The sequence below is a fragment of the Haemaphysalis longicornis genome, unplaced genomic scaffold (assembly GCF_048455015.1).
Source record: "Haemaphysalis longicornis isolate Haplotype H1 unplaced genomic scaffold, Haemaphysalis longicornis Haplotype H1 scaffold_4, whole genome shotgun sequence".
NCBI lineage: Eukaryota > Metazoa > Arthropoda > Arachnida > Ixodida > Ixodidae > Haemaphysalis > Haemaphysalis longicornis.
In genome coordinates, this window is record NW_027526361.1 from 26,178,069 (window position 1) to 26,204,257 (window position 26,189).

General features: G+C 47.9%; 1 protein-coding gene across 4 annotated transcripts in view; it reads right to left on the reverse strand.

Moving 5' to 3' along the window:
* Positions 1 to 7,352: 7,352 nt before the first annotated feature.
* Sse (extra spindle pole bodies like 1, separase) overlaps positions 7,353 to 26,189 on the reverse strand; it is a 56,425-nt gene continuing 37,588 nt past the window's right edge. For all 4 annotated transcript variants that reach the window (XM_077706190.1, XM_077706193.1, XM_077706192.1 and 1 more), the window contains exons 20-28: positions 21,052 to 21,200; positions 20,253 to 20,398; positions 17,307 to 17,426; positions 14,754 to 14,921; positions 13,499 to 13,669; positions 11,500 to 11,720; positions 11,094 to 11,174; positions 9,086 to 9,253; positions 7,353 to 7,696 (exon numbers count right to left, since the gene is read on the reverse strand). In XM_077706190.1, coding sequence (XP_077562316.1) covers positions 7,477 to 7,696; positions 9,086 to 9,253; positions 11,094 to 11,174; positions 11,500 to 11,720; positions 13,499 to 13,669; positions 14,754 to 14,921; positions 17,307 to 17,426; positions 20,253 to 20,398; positions 21,052 to 21,200 — 1,444 coding nt within the window. In that variant the 3' untranslated portion in view covers positions 7,353 to 7,476. The remainder of the gene's footprint in view (positions 7,697 to 9,085; positions 9,254 to 11,093; positions 11,175 to 11,499; positions 11,721 to 13,498; positions 13,670 to 14,753; positions 14,922 to 17,306; positions 17,427 to 20,252; positions 20,399 to 21,051; positions 21,201 to 26,189) is intronic.

Sequence of the window (26,189 nt, forward strand, 5' to 3'; positions counted from 1 at the left end):
AACCGAATGCGCGAAGAAGCGGCAGCGCGTGGGAAAGAAAACTTTGATCAGCGCGAGCGCGCGAAACAGCATATATCTGCCAGAGATGTCTCTGTACAGGCCCCGCAAGGGGCATTAGCTGAAAAATTCCCATTCAAGTGCGAGCAGCGCGTGTCGGACGTCGAAAAGAGTTGAGAGAAGAACCTAAACTTTGCTAGCACTATCGCATGGCGTAAGCTCAATAATCCCCGCTGTTGTTTCTATAGAAAATCAAGTTCTTTTTGAAAGAACTTAATTGCACATCCTGAAAAGCATCGTGGAAACAGTTCTCCTTTGTGTCAGGCAAACTATCACTCTTTGAAGCCAGCGCGACGACTTGTCGGGCGATTCCGCAAACAAGGATGCACGATCATTTGCTGAAGCTGCATCTCGAAGAAGTGCCACGCAATGCTACGCTAACGTCTAAGGATACTCAAAATGAGATGGTCAGCATAACGAAAGATCTGATTCAAGAAAAAGTTGCAGCGCAAATTCGAAATGGTCAGAGTTTTAGATGCGACGCAGCTCTTGCTCTGAGGCATGTCCCTCCTGCGTCGTCGTCGCGCCGTCCGTCCGCACCCCTCCTCCGTTCTTCTCTCCCACAGCTGTGTGCAACACTCTCACTCCGGCTCATTAGCATACCACAGCTGGCGCGCTTGTTTGGGCGCGCTTCGCTGCGTAACGCTGCATTAACAACTGCTCCGGCGCGCGCAAGAGCACGCATGCGCGACTCTCCTCCATAGTCTCCTCTCCTTCAAGCGCTGTGAATATAAAGCGGGTATCGCGCTGCGGCGGTTCAGTCAAGCGCTCGCTCTCGCACTTGACGTGACCTTGCTTGACTACTTCGTGCTTGACTTGATTCTTCCGATGAAGACGTGATGGAAGCGACGGTCCCTTCAGCGAGTGGGCAGACACAATCCAATACCAGCGTCAGCGCAAACGCTCAAGGCAACGTTAGACCAATTGAACCCCCCGATGCGTCGCATCACATCAGGGTTCCCTCGCGGGAAGATGAGCGTAATTTTTTTCTATCATGGCGGACGAGGTCACAGAGCCCTATACTCCAATCGTGGATTTCTCGCAGCTTTCAATTGCTTGCGGTTCGTAGATTCCTGGGATGGCGTTAGAGAGGTTCTTTTTTACGTTGCTGAGTTGCAACGCACAACTGGAGCGGTCACATCGGTTGGCGGTCAATCGTATGACGGAGCATCTTCATACGCAGCATCGATGTCTTCAGCGCGCGCCGGCACGCATGCGGCGCATCCAATAGAAGTTCCATTTGCCACTGTACGCGCATTTTCACTCTCATCAACTTAATTGTGTGTTGCTCCAGCGCTACCCTTGACACTATTAACGATGGTGTTCCTATTTTTTGACGCTTTGCCGAAACGGACCGCCTTCTTGGAGTTCATGATTTCCTATTCTGGCAACGAAGTAACAAACAAGGGGGTTAAAGGGATTTGAAAAACACGATAGGTGGAACAGCATACTGCTCTCGAAGCCTTTCCTTCGCTTTTCTTGCCTCTCGTGGACTGCCCTCACGCGATGGCATGCAACACCAGAGGCTTAAATTTGACAGGGACGTCTGGCGGTTCGACTCCAGCTCAGCTTCCAAAGCTTCGGGGTGATCTTGCAGGTTGCAAACGTCCGAAATGATCGTGACTTTTACAATCCTCAGGAATGTATTGGACTTCATTCGACCGATTGCAACAAAACTTCAGAAATGGACGCCTAGAATACGACCGACGCAACCATCGTTCGTCTCAAGTCGGTGGGCAAACAAATCGACATTGAGTTCTACAGCTGGTTTCAGATGGCCGAAGAGCTTGCTAACTCTGTCGGCATAGCTCACATACTAAAGGCCCAACCACATGCAGCGTACTTTCAGCGTCTTCGCGCGCCGACGTCGTTCCGCGTCGACGGGCGTCAGCGCGCGTCGCCAAAAATGCTAGGCGACGCGAGCTGACCAACTCACAGCAATTGGCCGCTCACGCGCACCCATCCGCGAGAACGCATCGCAAAGCGGCAGGCACCGTCCGGGTTTCCTGTTGTGGTTTGGGGTCAATCCTTTCAGCAGAAAACAATCAATTTATTTTTAACTTGCGGTAATCAATTGCCTTGAGACAAATTGCAAGCTATTTCTGTTCGAAAAGGTTCATTCATTAAGGCTTGTTTGGCTTTTATCGGGGAGATCGGGGATTTGCGATAGCTTTTTGTGAGTTAAATAAGGGAGCTCGGGCTACATCGCTTGAAGTATTAGCAAAATGTGGCTTGTCTGCAAGACCGGCGCGTGACGAGCAAGCGTTATAAACGCCAGAATTCTAGCGGCGCATTCCATGGTACCGTGACTTGCGTAGGGGAAACCGGGGATGTGCAATAGCTTTTCTTGAATCAAATAAGGGAGCTGTGGTTACATGGCTTGTAGTACTAGCATAATTGTCCACGGTTCCAAGATCGGTGCGCAAGAAACATCTCTCAAATGCAACCAAAACAAAGCAAAGCACACCCGACATTCGTGGGTTGGGTGCTGGGTTTCTGTTTTGAAAGTCCATGGCTCGAATCCTTGCAAAACCCTTTTTTCTTTGCGGCGAGGGATTGATTAGCTTGTTTTTACACGATTAATAAGGGTGCATGCAATTAGAGTACCTTGCCTTTTAACCTACAAATGACGTTCGATGGTACCCTCAGTATCAAGGCAGCACTGAAATTTGTTTTGATTACATTTTGAAGTCATGAACCTGCAGTCAGTACATAACAGGAAGGTTAAATCAAGTAGCAAGCAAAGAAGTTGTGCGAAGTGCCTTTTCGTTTATCATCCTATCTTGTTTTGTCCAGATTTGACGGTGATGACTTGAAATACATTTACTTAGCAACGAATAAACACGGCCAAGAATCGAGTTTTATTTTTTTGGTAATGCTAGGGTTTTGATAACTGCAGTTCAACAATCGACAATAACTACTCATAAGCGACCTCAACAGGATGGCACGGTTAATATAAACGTGTCCGAGTAATATAAGCGGTTACTCGCCCTCTCCTGCGTGTCCGAGCGATGCCGCGGAACGACGGCGGCGCTCGCGCGACGCTTGATTTCGCGTCCATGTGAAAGGGAGTTTCTGTGACCCTCTTCGGGGGGTATCTACTCGCCCCAGAATTGACTCTTCGACCCCTTTACGCTGCAGTCACGCAACTCTTATTGAAAGGGGGTCACGCGGACCCCATTACACTAGAGTCACAGTAGAGTATGGGTGACTATCTTTTTAGAGTAAGCAGTTACTACCACGACCCTAATCTAATGACTCCTTCCGAGGTTCGGCGCCACTCACAAGAGTTGTGAGGACGCTCCTTTTATGAAGACTCCCGTTATGCTTATGGCGAAAGAGTCGTGGAAGTGTACGGGTGACCCTCCAAGAGATGGTAAGTACTAGAGCCACAAGCGTAGCTTATTTAGTGGCTCTAGTAAGTACTACTGCCAGTGGAATCATTGCGGTATATGTGCAACTCTGACGGAGGTAAATGGTCAACACGCGCCCCCAGATACCCAAGAAAGTCAAAGGATTCTTGCTTCATGACCACTGTCCCCGCCTTGAGTAGGTACGAATCTCACGGCAGCCAGCCAAGTATGTCCGTCACTTCGTCAAACGTAGTCATTGTAATTATGAAGAGACTTCTCAGGTGCGTGTGGGAAACAAACTTAGCTCACATCACTGCAATTTTAGCCCACATGCATGCAGCTTCGTGAGCCTTTTCATGCAAGTACACCAAAGCAAACCAAAAGTACTTGAAAATTATTTTATTAAAGACGAATGTGATACACATTTGAATAAAAAGCCTACTTATAGTTATCACCGCTGTTTTAAATTACAAAAGAAACAACAAATAGCTTAAAAATAATACAGATACAGAAAACATGTTTCATTGTTTGCTATGGCTTGTCACAACAGAGGTTTGCTACACTAAAACACGAATGAAAATAAATCACAGCAACTTTCGTGAAGGCCAGCCTTGCATACCTGCTGTTGCAAGGTTAAACTGATGTGAAAATAAATTGCAATAATTTTTTAAATGCTTATTTCCTGCTTGCTGTTCTTCTATGGCAGACTTCTTACATAAACAAAAAGTTCACGAAGTCAATCCAAAAATCTTCACAGACCGCGCACACGCTGCCAGGTGTCCTCGGGTCCTCCCCAGTCTACAGTAATGTCCGTTTTGTGAACGCTTTGTCTCGGACCTCACCGAAATATCAATGAAGATTAAACAATAAGACAAAAGTAAAGTTAAATCGTAGCCAGCATCATCAACTACAGGCTAACTGCTATAGTGTGACAAAAAAGAGGGCGAGGAACACGCTTCTTGCCTTCACATTTCCTTGTGTCCCCATTCTCACTTTGTTATGAAACGTTTTGCATGGGGGAACATATGTATAATGTATCAAGTTACACATGGACACCCCAAAAACGCAAAGGCTTCAAAAATTATTGTTAAGAGGATCTTACAGCCCCAGAGAGGGAGACTAAGAATTTAGGAGTGCGAAAGGCTGCTACTCCCCACTTCTGATGGTATGAAAACATGTAATGCTCAAAAGCAGCACGAGTAACAAAGCAGTAAGTGTGCTGACACGTACACTTGCAGCACAAGGGGTATGCTTCATACTGCAAAACACAGGAGGGGTACAAAGTCTAACGCTCAACTTGTTCAGTAAAAAGCATTGGGAAAGTTGGTGCATAGTTCTTAAAAAGCCAAGTCCAAAGCACACGACAAAGAAGATATGATAGGACAAGCGCTTGCTTGCAACTAAGTTTATTGAACGCACTGTCTCAAATAAACACCCTTTAATAGTGGGCTGCGCAATGGTAACAAAGGAATCATAGCGAAGTTTCTCAATATTCAAGTTCATTGCCACACAGGAGCACATATTCACTGTGTGCCCGTTTTCTTGATATAAAAACAACCAAGAGCTACCAAACCAGTGCTTTTGCTTCTTTAAGTTAAACGTGGGCCAAGCAAGGCTTGTACTTACATGATTCGCAATGAGTGGGTACATGCCAAAAGCCTTATTGCCAAGAGAAATTCTAAGGATATCGACTTCTCCAGATGAGAACGGCGCATCATAGATCAGCCCCCAATCCCTGGGCACAAACTGCTTAGTGTGCTCCTTCTTGAACTTATCTTTTGCTTTTAGGCTTGATAGAAATTTGCCTGTAGCTTCAATCCACGGTTCACTGAGTTACTTTCAAACTTTTTTAAGTTAGTCAACAAGACTGACTATATTTTCTACTCTGCACGCAATGTCTGCACTCCTTATAGCTTTTTCCTTCGATATTTTTTAGAAAAGTGGCACACCTGTGAGGTCGATTAGAGGAAGAAACACGCGGACATGAATGGGAAAAAATGCATACAAGGCAGGCAGCTAATAAAAAAACTGTCCAAAAATCAGGAGTCCAATTCTGTGAAAAGTCAAATTGGAGAAATGAATAGTCTTACAGCTAGGAAATGATGTTCGGGAGGGCACAGATCAGTCGCTAGGCTGGAGCTTCTTTGGGCATGCCGGTGGTACAGGCTGGAACATGGTCGGGGAGCATGGCGCTGGTCCGTGCTGTCCTTCCCCTGGTCGTTATCTTTTAGGACATTGCAGGGGAACCACAGCCGTGCACCAGGTAGTGGGAACAGCGGCGTGCGTAAAGACTGCAGACTGACCTCTGGCTGTCTCACGACCACCGTAGAGCAATGGTGGAACACCCTGTCTTTCCACCCAGCCGGAATTTCCCCTTTAGCTTCCTCTTTTCCTCCCATGGGACACATTGCCACACAGGAGTGATTGGCCATCTTCTCTCGGACTACTGTCTACACGACACTGCTGGCACTTCATCACGAGCCTACCACAGAGACTACATTTCCTGGCATCTCAGCAATATAAATGGCTGAATGCTGAAAGATACGCTTGTGGACTTGAGGCAACAGGGGCCCTAAACAAGGCTCCAAAGGCTGCAATTTGTGTGACCTAGCCCAAGGAGTCCGCAGAGGCCCAATATAACCCCATTTTATTTGAAAGATGGCCTTTGGTAGTTCACTTATCCCCACTTCAGACCCGAACAACGCAGTTTTTACAAAAAAGAGGAGAAGGAAACGTCTACAAACTTTTAAGTAGTTCATTTTCATGGTCTCTTTAGAGTACAGTCAAGCCCACTTATAACGATGCCATTTATAACAATATATCAGATACAACGAACAGCTATGGCCCCGTCCACTTTTGTACGCGTTCTATGGTAAACTGCTTACTATACTTACTATACTATACTAGTAAACTGCTTACTACAATGCTCCAGTGTGGCGATATCAGATATTGAGTCCAGTTACAGCGTGCACCAAAAATGCAAGCGGCCCACCGGCTCTCTACGCCGACAGCACGCACCGTGATGCGCCTCGCATCCCTTTCACCCCTCAGAAAACGAGTCAACTGCGCCGCTTATGAGCGGAGGAGATCGATTTTCCGACTGCACCCCCCCTCCCAGTGCCGCCGCGAATAGCTCAGCCGCTATTCGCTTGCGCGTTCACATAGAGGATGCGTGTTTGTCTGAAATGCCACGTGCATGCCATTTTGAATTTAACTGGGTGCCTTTTCAACTGCCTCTGCTTTTATGTGGAAGGGGTGTCCCGGCCCATGCTTTGGAAACGTCCGAGTGCCTCACTGAACAGGCGCTCGTTGTGTGGATACATGCTGCGGACAGCGGAGACAGTTCCGACGATGCGGTTGCACAGGCTACTCGGGTAGTGTCTTCGCAGGAGGCCAACACATGATACAGTCCCCAAGGGATTTCGTTTCTGCCAAGGACCTTTCGCTCAGCTAGGTGAAGCACCAATAGACGATCTTCAAAAATATGTGCGCCAGCTTTGCGTGAAGCGAACAATGCTGACCGACTATGGCATCTTTTCTGCCAATAAGTAGTAGCACGACCTTGCTTGCATGCGAATAAAATATTTTTGGTCTCTGTTTCGTCTTTTTTTGCACCCCGCTTATAGCAATTATCAGTTGTAACGATGGAATTTTCTTGGCACTCATATATTGCTATAAGTGGACTCGACTATACTCACTTTTGAGCTTGTATTTTGCCTTGCATACGATCTTGTGCAGTTGCCTTGCCGATATGCTTGTACTAATCACTGTTACGCCTACTGCTGCTTCGTGAAAATTGTTTTTGCTGCCAAGGTTGGGGCTCTGCTCTACTCTTTTGCAGTGTTACCACAGAGAGGCTGGCGTCAAACCATCAGAGTGGATTTTTGTGGCAGATTGCGGCAATGACCAGCAGCAGAAATCACCAAAACAAAACTGCACTCATTGCATGGCATTTTTCTTTTATTAGATCTAAATGTGTAAGCCGTTATTCGAAATGTGTGGGCCATTCCACGTAGGGTTAAAAGAGGTAAAAACTAGAGCGCAATGTACAAAAACCGAGGGCTCCTCAGGAGGCCCTGCTGTGCACAGGCAGGCCGTAGACGACAGGCGCGGCGCCCACCAGGTAGCGGAGCTTGCAGCTGTGGCGGCCCCGGCCCAGGGCCGCCGTGATGTCCGCCACGTGCGGCTGGCAGCCCATGTCGGGGACCCAGTGCTTCAGGAAGGTCTCGGTGAACCGGTCGATATCCTTGTCCGTCACGTCCCACAGGTTGGCCACCACACAGGGGCTGCACAAGGTTTTGAAGGTTGCCTCGGCAGAAAAGACCCACCCCTCCCCGCCAGTGCGAGGATGACGGGCTGCTTTTCCTTCCCAGCACGAGCGATCAGGACATCGCTCTGCAACCCGCTAAACAACACCAGGAGCGGTATTCTCGTGTTTTGTCCGTTTCAAAAGTGTCCGTTTTGAGCAAGCCCTGATTGGCCAAGAGTGAATACCCACATTTGACGCCATGCAAACATGGCGGAGCTATGAGCCACGGCTTCTCGGAGCAGACTATTTGGAGCGGATGATTTTTAGTCGCCTTGTTGTTGGTTCGCTGGCGGAACAATAAACACACACACAAAAATTAGTTTGAAATAGGTTTAGTCCTTTAAAATGTGTTTACAAGAACAGTTGCGCAAAATTCAATCCAAAATCCGCCTACAACTGGAAGTAGGTCATAATAAAACGGGCCCAAAATGGACGTTTTCAAAATGGACGTTTTCAAAACGGACAAACACGAGACCACTGCTCCAGACTATACCATACCAGACCACACCAGACATATTAGAATATACCAGACAGGTGCAACCATACTAGGCAAGGCATTCTGGGACACGAAACAGCATTTTTTCACCAGAACTGGATTTTCAGAAGTGTTCCATGCAAAATGTGGAAAGAGCAGGTAGGGAGGTTATGGGCAGGAAAATTTGGAATAGGCGCTCATAACCGAGGCAAAATGCCGGTTGGCTTTGCAGAAAAGAGGCACATTTGAATAATGAATACATTTTTCTGTAAAAGAAACAGCCGGAAAGGGACATGGGAACGCCCCAAATGGTGGGTACGTGTCCCAACACTTGTGGCTTCCCTCGGGTTTCATTGGTTGTAGCTACACTTTTGGCGCGACAATACTCCCCATTGATGCTGTTTTTAGAAGCGATGCTCTCTCGAAGTCACTTAGCACATTGACGCTGGGTGCTTTTTGTTCTATGCCTGCAAACCACAGATGTGTTAGAGGTACCCCCCTCCACTATACTACAGGTGTGAGTACTTAACCTCGCCAAATCATAGAGACTAGCCCAGATAGGTGCCACCACTGTGGCAAGGACGATGCATCTCCTCAGGAGAGGGACCAAGTTGGGCTGCTCTGCCCATCTGTCACAGTGTTCTAAGGTGGCAAAAATGGCTGATGCTGCAGAGGCCCTCAATGCATCATGGTCCACAGCAGCCGGCCACCTGGCCCCATAAAAGGATTCCGCAACACAATTCGGGCACTGCAGCGTGCACATTGCAACAATTTGTGTGAACTCATCAAAGCTTCCCATCAGAATGTGGGGCGTGAAGCAATAATGTGGTGCTCCAGCTGGAATCCACACAACAGCGGAAGGAAGCGGTGTACGAAGTGCACTGCACTGACCTGCCCCCGATCCAGTACTGGAGGACCACGCCAAAGGGCTCGACCTTGGGGCCAAAGGTCTTGAGGCGGCCACTGCTGCAGCCCATCAGGACGGGACAGGCGTGGCACAGCATGTGCTCGATCACGTCGCTCACCAGGTACTCACGGCCCGAACCGTGCCCACAATAGCTGCACACAGAATGAGGGTACAGTGTTGGTGTATGGGCCCTAGGGTGAGCCAGCTTGTTCAGCTGGGATACGTAGTCTTCACTCTGCCCCTTGCAGTCATGCTGTCCCCCTGCCTAAGTAACTTACTTCAAATTCGAACGTCGGGGGTTGTACTGGGCTGTGGAGGCCTCCAGATTAATTTGGACCCCCTGGGTACAGTGGACTAGAAAAGAGAAGTGTGTCGTTCGAGCCGATCAGGGGGGCCCCTTTTGCGAGGAAAATTTCTGCTGAGGAACGCCTGTTGTAAGCAGCGCCCCTCGTGGCCACCGCTTGCCAGTTGGTTTCAAACTTTATTTATTGCCATAAATAGCCTTATTTCTTTATTTCGTGATATAAAGTTTTATAAAATCCGTAAAATAACTGTTTAGTTTGATTAAAAACATAAGTGGCACTGGCTGCAACAGGAGTCCTCTGGGGAACACCTGCGCTCCATACAATTTTTTCATCGCAAAAGGGACCCGTGCTCTTCATTGGTTTTTCCCTCGCACAACACACCGCTACCTGCTAGTACACTGGACCCTGGGATCTTGACACACAGACATTTTCATTTTATGCCTCTATCAGAAAAGCAAAAAATGAACCTGCATCCTTTGACACAGCAGCCCACCTTAGCCACTGAGCCACCGCGAGGGGTCCCCTGCCCAAGTGATTTACAGCAGGTGGTGACCCCCTGAGCACTACAACACGGCAACCTACTTGCACTGCAAACAGTGCTTACAGTGTGTAACCGAGTGAGCTTCCAAATATGGCCAGGTCAGAAAATTTCAGCAACAGAAAAATGCTTAAAGGAGCACTGACACCAATGTTCGGCGTTAATATTATTGCACAGTCCGCTTCCTTCACTCAACAGAATACCCTGGCTGAAATATGAGCGGCCTGCGACGCGAAGAATTGGGTCTCATTTATCGCGCCGATGGAGCAGCGCGCGGAGCGGCACTCAGCAAATGGACATCAGCGTGACATCACTCCAGGAGAGGAAAAAGAAGAGACGCGGCAGCGCTCGTCAAAAACTCGTGACGTCACTTCGCACACGCGGCCCCATGAGCGGCGAGCGGGCGCAACACCCTCTCAAGCAGGCGCCGGTGACGTCCGCACAAAGTGATGAGGTCAGGCCGGGATTGTCATATGCGCCGTTCGGGATGAAAGCGCGGGAATTTGAAACAAACGATTTTCAGGCCGTTCAATGTAATTAACGATCACCCGCTGAAGTATTTGAAGTGCTGTATGAGGTTCGCCAGACCATTAAGCATCGATAAAAGCAATAAAAGTGTAGCATAAAATTTTCGCGTCAGTGCTCCTTTAAAACATACTTCATTAGTCCCTTCTACACTCTTCGTGATTTGCAAAACCACAAACTATTGCACGGAAAAATGTATGGGGTGGCAAAATCCAGTCACACTTTTGGAATTCTCATTAATAACTGTTGCTACCGCAGGCAGTATATGTTCATATTCATGGCAGCGTAATCTACCAATAAAGGCCGACCTTGTTTTTGCACCTTATGGTCCCTTTAAACAAAACAGCTATTGTGACACAGCGTTTAAATACTTTATGAACCATTAGACATTGCCCTGCGAGTATAACCTGGTTGTGAAAAGGCATTTAGTCAGAGCAACGTTCATGAGACTAAAAAGCAAATGCAGCAGTGTCTGCACAATTACTGCTAGAAGTGAAATAAATTTATGATCACTAAAAAACAAACCAAACAAAAACTTTTTTGTTCAGCTACACATGTGGTGCACTTGCTCGCTTAAACTAAAGGAGAAGTAGAAGAAAGAAGTGCTGGAAGTGAGGAGCTTACACAATGAGATCCTTGCCAGCAAGCGCAGCTTGGAACTCCTCCTTTTTCGGGTGCTTGCCGATGACTCCCTGCCAGCCCAGACTGAAGGGAAAGAATAAAATGGCCACGTGAGGAAAAGGGCACACATTACAGCCAGAGGAAAGAACAGCCAGCCTGGGTGTGAAGTTTAGTTTGTTGCAACAACCCACAGGGACCCAGTCTCCATCCTGAATGGATTTCTGATGTTCCCCAGCACAGGCGTTCTTTCTGTGTGTGGCTGTGACACCAGTGCCACTGCCTTGGGGTCTTCCTGAGCATAGCATCAGCTGCGGGGCATCAGAGCGGGGCTGGTACGTTCATGGTGCAGGATGTAAACGACACAGAGGACGGAGTGGACGCCAGTAAAAGCCCCCTTGCTGCCACCTGCCTGGTGAAGGTGTCCTGGAAGTGCGCCTGCGTGCGGGGGATGTCGTTGCTGGGGTTGAGGATGAAGTAGGCCTTGCGGGTGTCCACCTGCTGTGAGTAGACGTTTTCCGGCAGCAGGCGGTAGTGCAGCAGCTGCGCCCGCAGGTAGCTCAGCGAGGGAACCCGGCTCACGCTGTTCTTCAGCAGGATCGGGGTGCTCTCCCAGGGCAGCGCCTGCACCGCCTGCAGCAGCGACAGTGACAGAGAGCGCTCATGTCGCTGGAGAGGCAGCAGACAACAGAGGAAAACAGGGCGAAAGGGTGACCACTTGCTGAACAGATGCAAGCAAGCAGGCAAGAGTTAACCTTTGGCAGCTCCACACACCAGAAGAAGGCCCAACCACGAGAAGTCAAAGTCCAGGTAGCTGGCTGACAACGAATTTGAGGCTCTCATCAATCCGACGAACACGAAAACACATACAATGGAACCCCACATACGATGACCGAACACCCACTTTCCTCGCCCACTCAATCCAGGTTTCTTCCTTTCACGACTCTGTCCCCCTCTCTCTGCTTATCAGTGTCTTTCAAAGCCGCCTTGTCACTCTGTTCCATTCTTTCCCGCTCTTTTTCAGTCGGCGCCTCATACTATAATTTGTTTCGTTTGGTCCTGCCACCCTCACCTTTTCCCCTCTCAATTTTCTCAGCCACGTCGGCCTTCCCAGCTTATCTCTTGAGCACGAGGTGCAGGGCTGGCAGGCTAGCGCAGACGCAGTGGAGCGTAGGGGGGCACAAAAAAGGGATTTTTTTTGTTTTTAAACTTGAGATTTTTGCTAAGGCTAGCAAATTACATGAAAACGCGCTAAATTAGCCCACCTGTCGTACGAGACCGTCTATCAGGCCAGCATTTACCTGTATCTCGATCATGCGACTTCCCGGTCATACGGTGCCTCCACGCGGTACTTTGAAAGTTGTATTATTGGGGTTCCACTGTATTTATCCTTGTCAAAAATTCAAACCTACCTGCTTTGGGCATCTTGAAAAATTGGCTATTGCCCTGTGTACCCCAGGGCTTTTTGCACTGATAACACATCTGCTTCCACGGAAAGTCAGACAAAGGTCTAGATCAACGTCAATGTTTTGGTGCTGTGCTTATTCAATGTCAACTTGAAGGCAGCTAAGACGAGCAGGAATCGTCCCTCTTGGGTTACCACACTGACTACGTGAAAACCACGTGCACTTTCTCTTTTTTCCCCCCTGCAGAAACATACTTCTAAGCACCTGCTCTTCCCAGGCACAAGAACCGCTTTCAACACAGCGTTGAATGCAAGGGTAAGCACTTTTAGAAGTACCCTTCGTTGGCCTGTAGTGCAGCAACACAGGCTTGATCCCGCATAAAATGTGATATTTCTCTTGATGAGCCTCTTGTACTATTCAAGTGTAACAATCGGCAAAATACACCTGCAATATTGCTGCACCTGCTTTCCACACGTGATGACTGAGAATGAAGAGTTTGTATTCTTGCGAATGAATGGAGGGCGAAAATGCATGAGCAATTATGAGGTTCACAGTACGTGAAAGATCCAAATAGTACTGAGCACGCCATATGGTCAAACCGTTGAGATTTTTTTGGGGGGTTCAGTTGCAGTTAAGGTTCAGTGTGCTAAAAAAATAATGGTTTGAGTTGGCAGAATGAAAAAGTAAAATGCTTAGGGTGAAGCAGGCACTCAACTCCACCACAATGCTCACTGTATCCAAGCATCATTAGCAGAGGCTCCTAGGATGGCTACATCGACGTAAAGGCAGCGAGGGCCGCAATGCAAGGAACAAGGAGCTGCGTACAATGGAAACAAATTCTGCCATTCTGAAAAGTCCCAAGTTCAAATTTGGCTTGCGCACCCCTCGTATTCTTACTGATAGGTGGTACAAATAAAGGGGGAAAAAAATAAAAATGTTTCCTGAATGCACAGGTACCTGGCAAAAACGGAAGAGTCCAGGAGGAGGAGGAAACGTGGCCCTCACCTTGTCTAGGATGAGGATAACCGGATGCCGATCAGTGTCTGGGCTCGCCTTCGATGAAATGAGGCCGGTCAAGATGCTGTGGCAGGGGTGAGAGCTGGGAATGCCGAACAGCTGGCACACGGCCACTGACAGCTGGTAGCTGCTCAAGTCTGCCGCTGAGTCAATGACAGCCTGCACAGGCACATGGAAGCGCCACAGGCCCCACTTCAGCTCAACGGCAGCTGGAGACCCAGGTTCAGTGCCCATATGAACCAAATGTATTTTTTACAAACTCTTTACAGCATCGCCCATTCTCTGTGCCAAACGGCTACAACAACAGTGGCAACGGTTTTTCGCACACTGGGGCCCTTGAGGCTTTCACCTTAAGAAGGCAGCTTTAAGCCCTGAATGCAAATTTCTCAAAATATGACTGGAGCAAAGCAACGGGGCCGTACTTCCTATGTAGCACTACCACCACGGGTACATGAACATCGTTTCAAAACTACGCTTTCACACATACTGAAGAACTTTGTGTGAACACCGCATCAGATTTTTGTAGATGGTAGAGTGCTTCAAACAGTTAGAATACAGAACCTTGGGCGAACGATGCTCTGAAGTTATTTTTTGTCAATTGGAAATCATGACTTCCACACCTAACAGCAGCACAAAGCACAAAACGAAAAAAAAAAAAAAAAAAAAAGTAAACAAGAATGTTGCTGAGCTTGCTTGTGCGATTAATTCTGTCACCGCACTCCCTACTCAATTTGCATTCATCAAAGTCCCACGCGTACGGCTTCAGACCCTTCAATAGTAACAATCACAGAGCTAAGCGACTCGAGCACAAACAAGTATCGCACAGTGCTGGATGCAGTGCTTTCACACTGAATACGGCTTGTAAGAAGGTTAGCACATGTGCGGGCCCTGCATAGATTAGTGCTAATATCGTATGCCAGACTTGTCCGGGAAGAATTGAAAAATTTTAAATTTTCTACGTTCTGACACCATTAACAAATGGGCGCTTCAAAAGTCAGTGAATCCATCAGCTTTCAGTGAAACCCTCAACTATGCATTTATTGATGTTGTTAGTCAACGTGAAAATGGTGCCATTCTGGCTTCCCCCAAGTTGCACGCACTCCCAAGCCAGCTTTCCCACACGACCCAGAAGCTGGAGCAGAAAGATGCAAACACGAACGCCCACAGCTCTAGTGAAGTGTGTGAGGAAACTGCTCAGGCCCTGTTCCACACACCCCCATCCTTGGTAGGGAAGGAGGCCCACCTCGAGTAGCCGGTTGCTGCAGCACTCCAGCCTGTGCTTCTTGGCCTGGGCTGTCACCTGGCCCACAGCGTCCCGAAGAGACTTGTAGGCTGCCGCATCGACCACCTTGCCGTGGAAGACGCCTTTCCAGCAGCCCATCCACGCATTTTCCACGCCCTCCAGCACATCCTGCGGATGCATTCATCTTCTTGCAAGACATCTCACACCAACCAGAGTTTTTAGCATTACCAACAGTGAAGGTTAGGCTGTTTTTTTCCTCGTCAAAAATAGTGACACATGTTGAAAAAAGAAATCAGGAGAAATTCAGAGAATTTCTACTAATGCACAACATTCTTATGCCGCTTACCTCGAGTGAGAGTTCTTCACAGTCAAATTTTTGGGTTTTTCTAAATCCTGTCCGGCCAATTATCTCCTTTTACGCTTTTTTTACGCTTACAGAAGGAACTTCAGCAAAATCTGCATTATCGTGGAAATGCAGGGCGTTACGAGGTTCACATTTTCCGTAATTTCTTTAATATTTTTCTTATTTCTTGGTTTTTCAAAATTTTGTTCAACCAATTAGCAGAGTTTCTTTTTGAACCAGCGGGGTCCGACTGTACCTAGTATGTGGTACTTAGAGATAAGCGAACCACTAAGCAATGTAATTTGCAGGTCCTACACCACCAAAATATAGCACAACCAGCAATCGAAACGCTCAATTTTACTTTCTCCTTGCCACAGCTTGTCATTTTGAAAAAAACACGATTACTTCAGGCGTTTTTGAAGCACAGGCACATCAAGGGGCCCCATTTTTCGAGAAGTGTGTGAATTGAAATTGACTTTTATAAATACGCGATACCGCTTGGTTCCAAAATGCTGTTACGTTTTTTTTTCTTCCTTTGCTGCCCCATTTCATTTAGGGCAGAATTTTGAGGGCCTTTGATGCGCATAATAACACTTTTGACATTATAACACACCCTTTCTGCTGAAAAAGTGCGTAAATTGGCTCATAATCACCAAACATTGTCTGTGTGCTCTACATTTTAACCTCAAGGAAGCTATTATAGGATGTTTATAAGTCTCTTCAGTATTTCATACAGGGGTGGAACAGGGTACACGGGTTTTGGAGCAGTCCTGGGAGCAGGCAAAAGCATCTTTTGTAGCAGGCTTGGAGTAGATTTGGAGTAGCCAGAAATGCCATTTGAAGCCAATGTAACACTATTTCTCAGCAATATGGTGCCTCCCTAATCTCCCTACGTGCCGCTATGCAAGTCCCCTGCCAAGTATACCTTTTATCTGTCCACTACCTCATGCGTTGTACCATGCACCGGAACCTACTCTGAACTAGGAATGCAGTTCTTGTACTATATCTATAGGTTTACAAAATGCGGAGTCATCCACCCTCGGCCCTAGTGAGGGTGCCGTGTTATTACCATTCGAAGGCCAAACCTCATGCGCAGAGTAGAAAGAGATCAGATAACAGGACTTCGTGTCTGGTAAACGACAGTTTTTATGAGAACCCACGGCGGCATTCCGTAAAACAAGGTTTTTGCTTGCATTTTTTTCTATCGAACAGCAGTTTCAGTGCATGCGGAGCTGAACATAGCTTTGTCCCCCATCACAGGGTTTCGAGAGCCAACAAACTTATGCCACGAGTATATCAGAAGGCACAAGTTGAATTGAAGTATACTTGTTCTTTTCCAAGTACAGAAAAACGGAAGGAAGGCAGATGGCGACGAGCCTTCCCTACGGTTCACAGGGCGTTAATTTCAAGTTTAAAATTCATTTCCGTTTCAAGTTCACCGGCAAAAATGAGTAATTACTTTAGAACAAATGCGCACCGAGAATGCGCATGCGAGGGCAACGTGTCCAAGACCCTGTTAGTTCAACACATGCAGCAACGGAAAGTTGCGGGCAGCACAGCTAGGATCGCCAGAAATGAGCGACTAAATTGATGTTCACTTTCAATAAATTACAACCTTCCATGCGGATATTACTTTTTCTGTTTGCGATGAGACACAAAAATATTTTACTTTTGGTCATTTTCCATTGATTGTGTTGCAGCGGCCAACACTGGCAAACAACCCTGCAAATGAAACACAGAAATTCGAACAAATGATGCCTGCGGGCTTACGGTTAAGCCAAAGCAGAGTTCCATAGCTGCTCATAGCCTTGATGAAACCGAAACCATAAACTCGGTGATAAAACTGCAAACACAATGTTTCAGCCAAGTTTTCAGGAGCTGGGCTTCATGGTGGTCGCATCTAGTGGCTCAATTCATGCACTCCGGCATAGGACGGCGCTGAGAAACGAGTTCGGTGCAACCGGGGCGGTTCGGCGCAGGATGGCGCAGGTAAAAAATTTTGGCGCTCAATGGCACAAATGGTGCAGCTGTTCCACCCCTGTTCATACATTGTGGTAGCATGGCACAAATATTTGTTCACACAACAAGCACAGAAATTCTAAGGAAATGGGAAAAACTTTGCCTTGAGACGGAATTAAGTTAGTGAATAACAATCTGCAGGTGCTTAAAACTAGAAGAAACAGGTGGTTAACGAAATGCATGCTGGTTACCTTCATTCGCTGGTCTAGTGAATGTCTCACAGACCACCAAATAGGTGGCTCGGTCATCTTCATGGTTGCCGTGCTTTCATCTAGGATGCTTTTGAATTCCTTGAACAGGATTCGGTGGAACTGCAAAGAAGCAGCACAGCAACACTTCACCGCAAGTTTAAACGAGAAATGCAAAGAAAGAAGAGGAAGAAGAAGAATGATGAAAAAAAAAAAAAAAAAAGGTAAGTGAAAAAGTTACGCAGAAACGGAGTGGGAATAGTCAGGTTCTTTCTTTCCAGGTGCAAAACTCCGCACATACAGATCAACGTAAATTTGCCTTGGAGGCTGGGGCCCAGGGCCCATGCCTCCAAGAGAGCATCATGTCATGCATTATGGACAGATTTCTGAGGGGATTTGCCTAAGGATGTGCATTAAACAGTGCTTAGGCAGGATGTGAAGGCAGTGCTTTAGGCAATGGAGATACCAACAGCTCGTCTTCTTTTTGGAAACTGCACTTCATTCAATGCCAGCTTCCTGGACATAAACACAAAGCTTGAGACAGCAGGTAGGCAACGAGGCTTACTATGTTGCCTTGAACAAAGCCACAACAAAAAAGAAAACATTGCACAGTGCATGGAAATGAACAAATGTCTCAGTGAGTGAGCAAAAAGGCTGTGGGAATTGGGGAAGCCCACAATCCCGACTCGGTACGCGGTTAGCGTTCCGAGGCCCGTGCAGCTGTTCGGCGACGGTGCAGCAAGCTTGCGCAATAGGATGGAAACTACAGGGGGATTTGCTTGCGCTTCTTTAGATGGCGCCACCGTTTCGGCTCCGGCGAGTGTGGAGCACTGGGGGTTGTGCCTTGGGCAACGGCGTTCATCGCAGCCGGTTGGCTGTGGCGAGCGAGGCCTTTGGCAGCGGCGCTGGGCGCAACCAGGTGGATTGCGCCGAGTGGGGACATGACAGCGTGCGTCGGCGAAGCTTAGGCGGAGTGACCTGGCAACTCCCCCTGCAGCCTGGGCCGACCATCATCGACCAGTAGCACCGCTCATGTAACGCAGGACCCGTCGATGACAAAGAGGACATGAGCGCTAAAGGGGGGTGGGGGTTGGGAATAAACCCACTTTGAGGTTGGCGATGGTTGCCTTTGTGTTTTGCCTGCCTCCCAAGCAGGCACCGTCTACACGGCAGCTGCGTGCGGACTATCGTCCGAATCGGACCCAAACCCACAAGGCTTAGTGTCGACCTTACGTAGGCATCCTTTTTCTGCCCCACTTTCTCTCAGAGAGGGAGGTTGAAAGTATTCCAGTGGAAAGCTAGGTACTGTATTCACTCTATTACAGTGCACCCTTCATTCTAATGCGCACCAATCTTTGTGAGGAAAAAAAAAAAAAGAAAGAAGAAAACCCTGAATTTTTGCACAGGCCAAGCTGTCTGCGGCTTTATTTACAATTTCTCCAGGACATCTGTTGAACAACAACATGCTGCATGCACTACCCGCACAGGGCCGCACCTCTCAACATGGGTCATGAAAATACTGAAGAATGAAAGAATTTAGCAAAAGTGTCCCAAATCGGCAATCCTTTTATAAACGGAGAAAGGCGCACACTGCACAGCGCTATGTCAACAGCTCTTTCCACAAAACAGTGCCACTAAATAAAGGCTTGGGAAAAGCAGGCGCGCCAACTATCTGCAAGAACTTTTTAAAACCTTGGTTCGCTTCATGTACCCCTTACGGGTAATGCGTCCGCACCCAGTGGCACGTATTGCCCCCTGTGTTGGCATTGCGTGGAATACTGTGTAGTAGCTGCTTTAATTTTGCATGAAAAGGTCAAGTGATTTTGTTCTGTGTGCGCTGGCACTGCCGTAGGGTGCGTAACCTTACAGCTTTTCTCGTACAAACATGCGACAATGGTTGCCTTCGCCGCGTGAATAATGACTAGCGCAGTCTTGGCTGGTATTCGATTTTAACGTGCATGCAATTTCTGGATGTACTTTCCCTGAAGAATGAAGTGCACTTGAATCGAGTGATTACGGTATGTTTTAATATTAAGAATATCTGTGGACCCCACACACTTGTTTCCCACCAAGCCTGTGTATGGGGGTGTTCAGGCTATGTGCATTCCCCATTATTCTGTTTGCAGGGCAAGATTTTGGCTGCAGTGCGCAACTGCAGACACACATGCTGCTGCATGTATGTCTGCCTCTCCCAACGCATGGCCACAGAAGGGAACGCACACAGTGAACGCTTCCTGCCCAGATTTGTCCCATTGCCAGTGCAGAGTGCAACTACCAGTGCAACCAAGTGCCCTTCTATGGCCTGTAACCCTCCACATGATGTTTTTAAGTGCAGAGCACTTTAGGGGCTCGCCTTGTCGTAGTAGCTCGCTCTCTGGACCCAAGTAGAGCCACATGGTGTTCCGTCATAGCGGCTGTCATCGCGACGTAACCCAGAGGCTTCGAAAGCCAAGCGGTTTGTATAGTCATAAGCGTTCGAAACTCGTGAACCGCTGGCGCTTGTCATACATCTCCCTGTTGTTTAGCGCAAAGAAAACTAGGTACATTTGAGGCAAAATATACGTTAATTACCGGCAGCTCCCCGGTTTGTTTAGTTAGGAACATTCGTTGGGTTGGTTTTTACGATAGTAAGCGAAAAGAAAAAGTGTCGGTGCAACGCTGGCACGTGCGGGAGGAAAAGCAAGCACAAAAAGAACAGAACTCCCGCTGGTGCAGTTTTAGGCAGGGGGCGTGCAAGCACTGTGAAGGCGGGAAATTTGAATTGCATTGGGTGGTAGCCGTGAGCGAATAATGGTACTACAGCCCATTATGGCGAATCACTGCTCTGCACTTGCCACAGCTTTCACATCGAGTGGAACGGCTTTAATGTTCTGTTTGAGCCCCGCACCCGCCATCGGTTTCCAGGTGGGCTTCTGGAAGAGACGACAATACAGTGGCAGGCACACCCACCTGGTCATCTGCGGAGCCGCTGAGCTTGACCATGATCGGAGTCCGGCCCTTCCGGCACTGGCAGACAAACAGGTCTGGCGTGAGGGTGATGCCGTTGGGACCCTTGGCAGGTGGCTCCACGGCAGTCAGGTGCACCACCGTCCAATCTGAACACCCACAAGAGAAGAAAAAAAGCTCAGGGCCAATACCTCCCCCTCTCCTTGGGGGATCAGCGAGGACAGAACAAGACAAGTGGTGGGTGTGTGCAGGACACGTTACCCCGCTGCCTCACGCTTGGCTGGGAGCCCTCAGCCCACACAACACTGGGTTGAAAATCGCAGCTAGGAAAGTGAGCAGGAGCCACACCAAGGGTACCAACTTGGCGTCCGTTGGCCACATACTAGGCAACACCCACGGGCACACTTGTTCGAGCCTGTCAATGCACACGGTGTCATTCTCATCACACAATCCAAGTAAGTGATGTCAACACTCGGAGACCTTTTCTGTGAACTGCAGTCGTGTGTGGCTGTCTGCAGCAAGCGGCTCCAGACTACACAAACAACATCGTCTACCTGCACCTGCACAGAGCTGCCCGCTAGAATGTACTGGATGATGGACTGGTGGTGAACTATACATGTTGCTGCTTTCTCAATGGACAATCTCACGCTAGGTGCTCGACACCATGGTGGACGCATCTGGCTTGGGCAGCAAACAATCAGCTCGGGGTGTGCTCAAATGACACACCCACATTTCCTCTATTTCCTGTTAAAGCCGAACAGCCCCGCCCATGTGCTCCAGGAAACGTCTGTGTTGTGCTTGCCTGCAGGTAGGAGCTCGTAGAGCTCAGAAAGCTGTGTAGTCTTGAGTTCGTGGAAAAGCCTGAACCCTAGAGCCTCGGCCTTGCTCAGGTCTGCCTCGCTGAGGTTCCCAGCTGGTGCCCCGTCCCGAACAGCAGCGCTCTTCGACTTCCTTGAGAGAGAAAGCAAGAGAGGAGAAAAAAAAAAGCAAATCGGTCAGGAAATCCTCTACGTAAGCCACATTTACCGTACTTGCTTTCGTAATGATAGCATTTTTTTCCCCCAGAAAATTTGATGCAAATTTAGAGGTGCGTTCATTACGCGGGGTAAATTTTTCGTGAAAATTTTTTGAGCACAGAAAACGCAAGCAAGTTGTGGGTCAACATTTTTACAATAGGTCTCGTGAACATAATAAAAATAATACCGTATTTACTCGCGTAATCCTCGCACTCGCGTAATCCTCGCACCCCTAATGTGAGCCACCAAAACTTGAATTTTTTGGTTCCTCGCATAATCCTCGCACCCCCAACTTTGCAGCGGCGAAAGTTGCCTGCTCGCGAAACCCGCATGGTGCACGCGCTCTCCAACGCGCGCCCTCCCCCGCCGCCTCTCCGTTCGGCGGAGAGCGCTGTGTATCCAAGGCCATCCAGGCGCCCTAACAACCTGCATGGCTACTCCCTAACAGGCGCCCTAACATGCTACTCACACTGTTCTTGAGCCGGTTTCACGCATGTTTTGCGTGCGCGCAACTAGACGGTGTTCGCGCAGCCCGCTGTCGTGTCGTCGTGTCGCCGTCGTGGTCCCGCCGTTGAGCGGCAGCAATCAGTGAGTCACTCGCGTCAGTGGTGGATAGCTCGCTGCCGTTTTGAGAACTTTTTGATCTAATTGTTTTGTGCTTGGTGCCGCTTCGCCATGGGGAGGAACGCCAGCTACACTGCCGCTTTCAAATTGAAAGCGAAAGGGTACGCGATCGAACACGGCAACCGTGCCGCAGGCAGGCGCTTCGGCGTCACCGACTTCAACGTGCGTAACTGGAGTAGGGCACGCACATACGACAACGAGATAAGGCGCGCGCCAGAAAGCAAAGGCGGCAATTTCATGATCGCTGATCGACGGGAGAATGTTTACGTTGTAAATAATAAAATAAAAAGAAATAGCCGCTGTTGGCAACACTGAGCTTACCTAAACAAAAAACGACCGCTACATTTAGCGGGATTGGCATAAGGCAAAGTGGCAACACTGTGCACCGGATTTTTTTTTTCCCCGCATAATTCTCGCACCTCTAACTTTGCATTGACTTTTCCGAAAAAAAAAAGTGCGAGGATTATGCGAGTAAATACGGTAAATGAAAACATAATAAAACCTCCACACACTGCCACCAGCTGCTTTGCAAAGTGACGCAAAATGCAGTGTTTCCATGAATTGGGGCACACGCTGCAACGATATTGCTGTGAGAGAACAACAGTTCGATGAATAAGTGGCTGCCACTGTCGCAGTGCGGGACATCAAAACAGACTGGCTGCCAATGCAGCAACGTCCGCGCATTTTTTTCTCTTTGTTTTGCGAGTACATTATGTGAATTTGGTGGGAGTCTCTTCCCCATCAATACTGAACGCGTGCTTGCCGATATCGCCAATACAGTCTACGCTCGTTACAGCGGATCCGGCAACAACGGACTTTCGGTTACAACAGACCATTTCTGTTGGTTTGTCTGGTCCCCATGCATTTTAAGGGGGGACGCGGCTTTCAACTTCGGAAAAATGACCAAAACATCGTTTTTTTGAAACCCACATATTCGGCTTCTATGTTTCCTATTCTGTGCGTCTGCAAAGTTTTTACGCTGAAAAGCGTCGCAAAGTGGCATAAAAAAATACTTTTGTCAGGCGCGGTGACAAACTATCAGCGCAAAAGGGCGAAAAAACGGCAATTTTCGGAGCGCTCTATCTCCGCAACGGTGCCACCGGGCGCGGCCATTTTGATATGGTTAGATCGGCCGAGCGATCGTCTTTCCGGTTCTGCTCGTCTCTTTTATCTTCGTTCATTCACAAACGCACAAACGGCAGAAAAGAAACGACGCACAAACGAAACTAGAAATAGATGCTGAAGCGCTATTGGTCCCCGGTCGGGGCACAGAACGACGACCCTCCTGATTGGATGTTGCGGGCGCAACGCAAGATGGCGGCCGCCTGAGCTGCGTAGCGAGCGGATTGAGTTCATTTTCGCCGCTGCGCTCGGCCGAGTTTCTGTTCAATCTGTGGTATTCAACACGGACGTTATCGCGATGGGAATGCCAGAGATAACGAGCCGGATTACGGGAAGTTGTGTGGCTCGAAAGGCGGAGGTCATCGAACGCTTCGTGGTGCGCGTGACTCTACCGTCGCCAGACCCCGGAGGGTGACGCGGTGTGCGCGCTTGCGATAGCGGTTCGTGAAGTGAACTTTTAGTCGGATTTGCGATGTTTACACGCTTAGTTATTGCTGTGTTTTGAATGTGGGCTCGCTAGCCTTGAAAAAGAAACGGTCGACGCGTCAAACGCTGCGGCGCGCACGGCATAGCCGACGCGCATTGGATCATCACATGACTGGGCAACCGGTTACGATTGAACGCCAGTAGTTGTAATTAATGCCTGCGACGTTAGATTTAATCTTAAAAGCGACCTGACCAGCCATATCAGGTATAATCAAAGTTCGATATGTCGCGGTAAGCGTGCGCTGCGATGCGCGCGAGCCATATCGCCTTTCTTGCGCAACGTTTCCCGTGCACTTGTAATGTAATTTTCATGCAAACAGGTTTGAGTTAGTAATATAGGAATAAAAATATGCTCTCTGCGTTAAAAATGTACGTTACTGTGGCAGCATTTAACAGTGATTTTTTTAGGGAAATTATTGATACCATTGCTCAGGGCATACTGGCTGTGCTGCGAGAAATATTGGGTGCCTTGAATGTCAAAAGTAGTAAAAAAATATGCTCTTGCATTGAAGTTGGTAGTTATGCAGAATACTCAACCAAGCTTCAAAGTAGCTCATTTTCATCTTTATGGTATGCAAACTTTTGGCACTGAGCACCTGCACATGAGTACTAAGTTGCTGTGCCAGGCAAGATAAAACGTAAAAAAAGCCAAAAATGTTCAAATTTAAGTCAAAAAAATGCTTAACTTGTTGCCATGGTGACAACACTGCAAAAGGAGGTTGTCCAGTGCGATACAGCCAACCAACTAACCTACTTTGCATTGAAAGCCCATTGAAACCCATCTCCCCTCCGTTTGGTTTGCAAAGGGGGGTATGTACTCTTCACGGAGGAGCTGAAAATGATGTTTTCTGGAAAGAGAAAGGCTGTAAAAGGCACTCCAATTTCAAGGCAAGGCCTTCCAGAAGCCCCATGTTCAAAAGGACATGAAAGGCTACAACCGTGACGACTTCTGATATGTGAAACCCATGTTGCAACTTCGGAAGCCGTTTTCTCAAAACAGTTTTTTTTGCCACCTGTGTCGCTTGTACCAGGGATTTCTTCATGACCGCTGGGTCTATTTTGATTCCGTTTCTTGCATTACATTCCTTGATGAACTGTTCAGGTCGTGACACTTTTGGTTTTCCAGATTTGTTTTTTTGTGATTTTTTATTCAAATAATCATTCACAGTTGACATGCCTGTTGCACATTAACCTCTAAAAAAATGAAAACTAAAAAACATTGTGTTGTAAAAAAAAAATTCTAAAACTGTCACGACCTCCTCCATTCATTTGGGAATGCAAAGCACTTCGAAAGAGTTTTCTATCATGTTTTATAAGCCGCTCAAGCTCGGTACAAGCGGAACAAAAAGAAAATTTCATACATAAAAAAGTTTTCAAAATATTACTTTGAAATTTTTATAGTGTTATCACAGAAGCATTTCCAGTTGCTGTGCCAATTTTCATCAAAATCCACAAAGAAATAAAAAAGTTGATTTTGAAAGCCACGTCCTTAAATGGAGTCCACTCCGCTCACAACGGACCCGGCTAGAGCAGACTATCGGCTACAACAGACTAAATTTTAGGCGAAAATTGATTCGACTGAAAGTTTATAGTGGACTTCCGCGATGCCGGCACCCGATGTGCTTTTTCTTTGTTTATTTTTGCAAGAAAACTGTTATGTGTGGCAACATTGCTGGCAGCCGGGTCATTGGCGCAGCCAAGCCAAGCCAGTGCCAGTGGCTTTTTTTGTGCGACTAGCGGCATGAGCGGCAGGGTAGCTGATTTCACTGTCGGATAAATTAAGCGTAATTAATGCTGTTGAACATGGGGAAAAACAGGCCGACATCGCCAGAAGTACAGGCCTGTCTAAGCAGACAGTCAGCTCTACCATCAAGAACAAGGCCGCTACAGATAAACACGACTCCAGTGAGATTGAAAACAGGGCTATCGAATACTCGAAGTGGTGCACTCAGAAAAGAGTCTGCCCTCGTAAGTTTTTTTTATGTAATAAAAAACTCGGGTTCAATGAAGTTCGGCTTTTATTATTCCCACGCATGCATCGTTCCCATTCCATTCGGTGAAAAAGGTAAATGCCTCAAGTAGGGGGGTTGTTTCCCATCCATTGTGTGCAATCTGCCGGTAACCGTGCGCAGTCCAACTGGTCTAACTTTCGATTTTACGGCTGACTGTCATCAGATTATTTCATTACAGCTGTTTCAATGACCAGACTAAAATCGCTAAAAATGTGGAAGCTGCCTTGAGGGAACGTCAGGCAGCAATCAGATTTGTTTGACGAACGGTTTCGGGAAAACCTGCCTCGTCGTGAGGGGATTTAAAAGAGCCTAGCTAATGTCGATGGCCACGACTGATGTTTTATAGCTGGTTAATAATTGCGCCTTGTTATATTTTTGCTTTATTTGCTCAGCTTATCATGCGTCTTTACACTCTTGACCGCATGCGCTAGGCCTTCTCCAAGTGCCCGGGCTAAGCTTTAGAAACGGTGTTTAGGTGTTTACTCGACTCTTTGTCCTCACGCGAACACTGTGCAGAGGTGTTGCAGGTGTTTAGAAAGACCAAAGTGTATGTACTATGCATATGCAATGTCGACCAAAGTACCCACTTTAGGGCTCATACGCCCCCCCCCCCACCCCCCCCCACCTCTCGTCGGATACTGCATACTTCGGCTACATATGCAATGTCGACCAAAGTACCC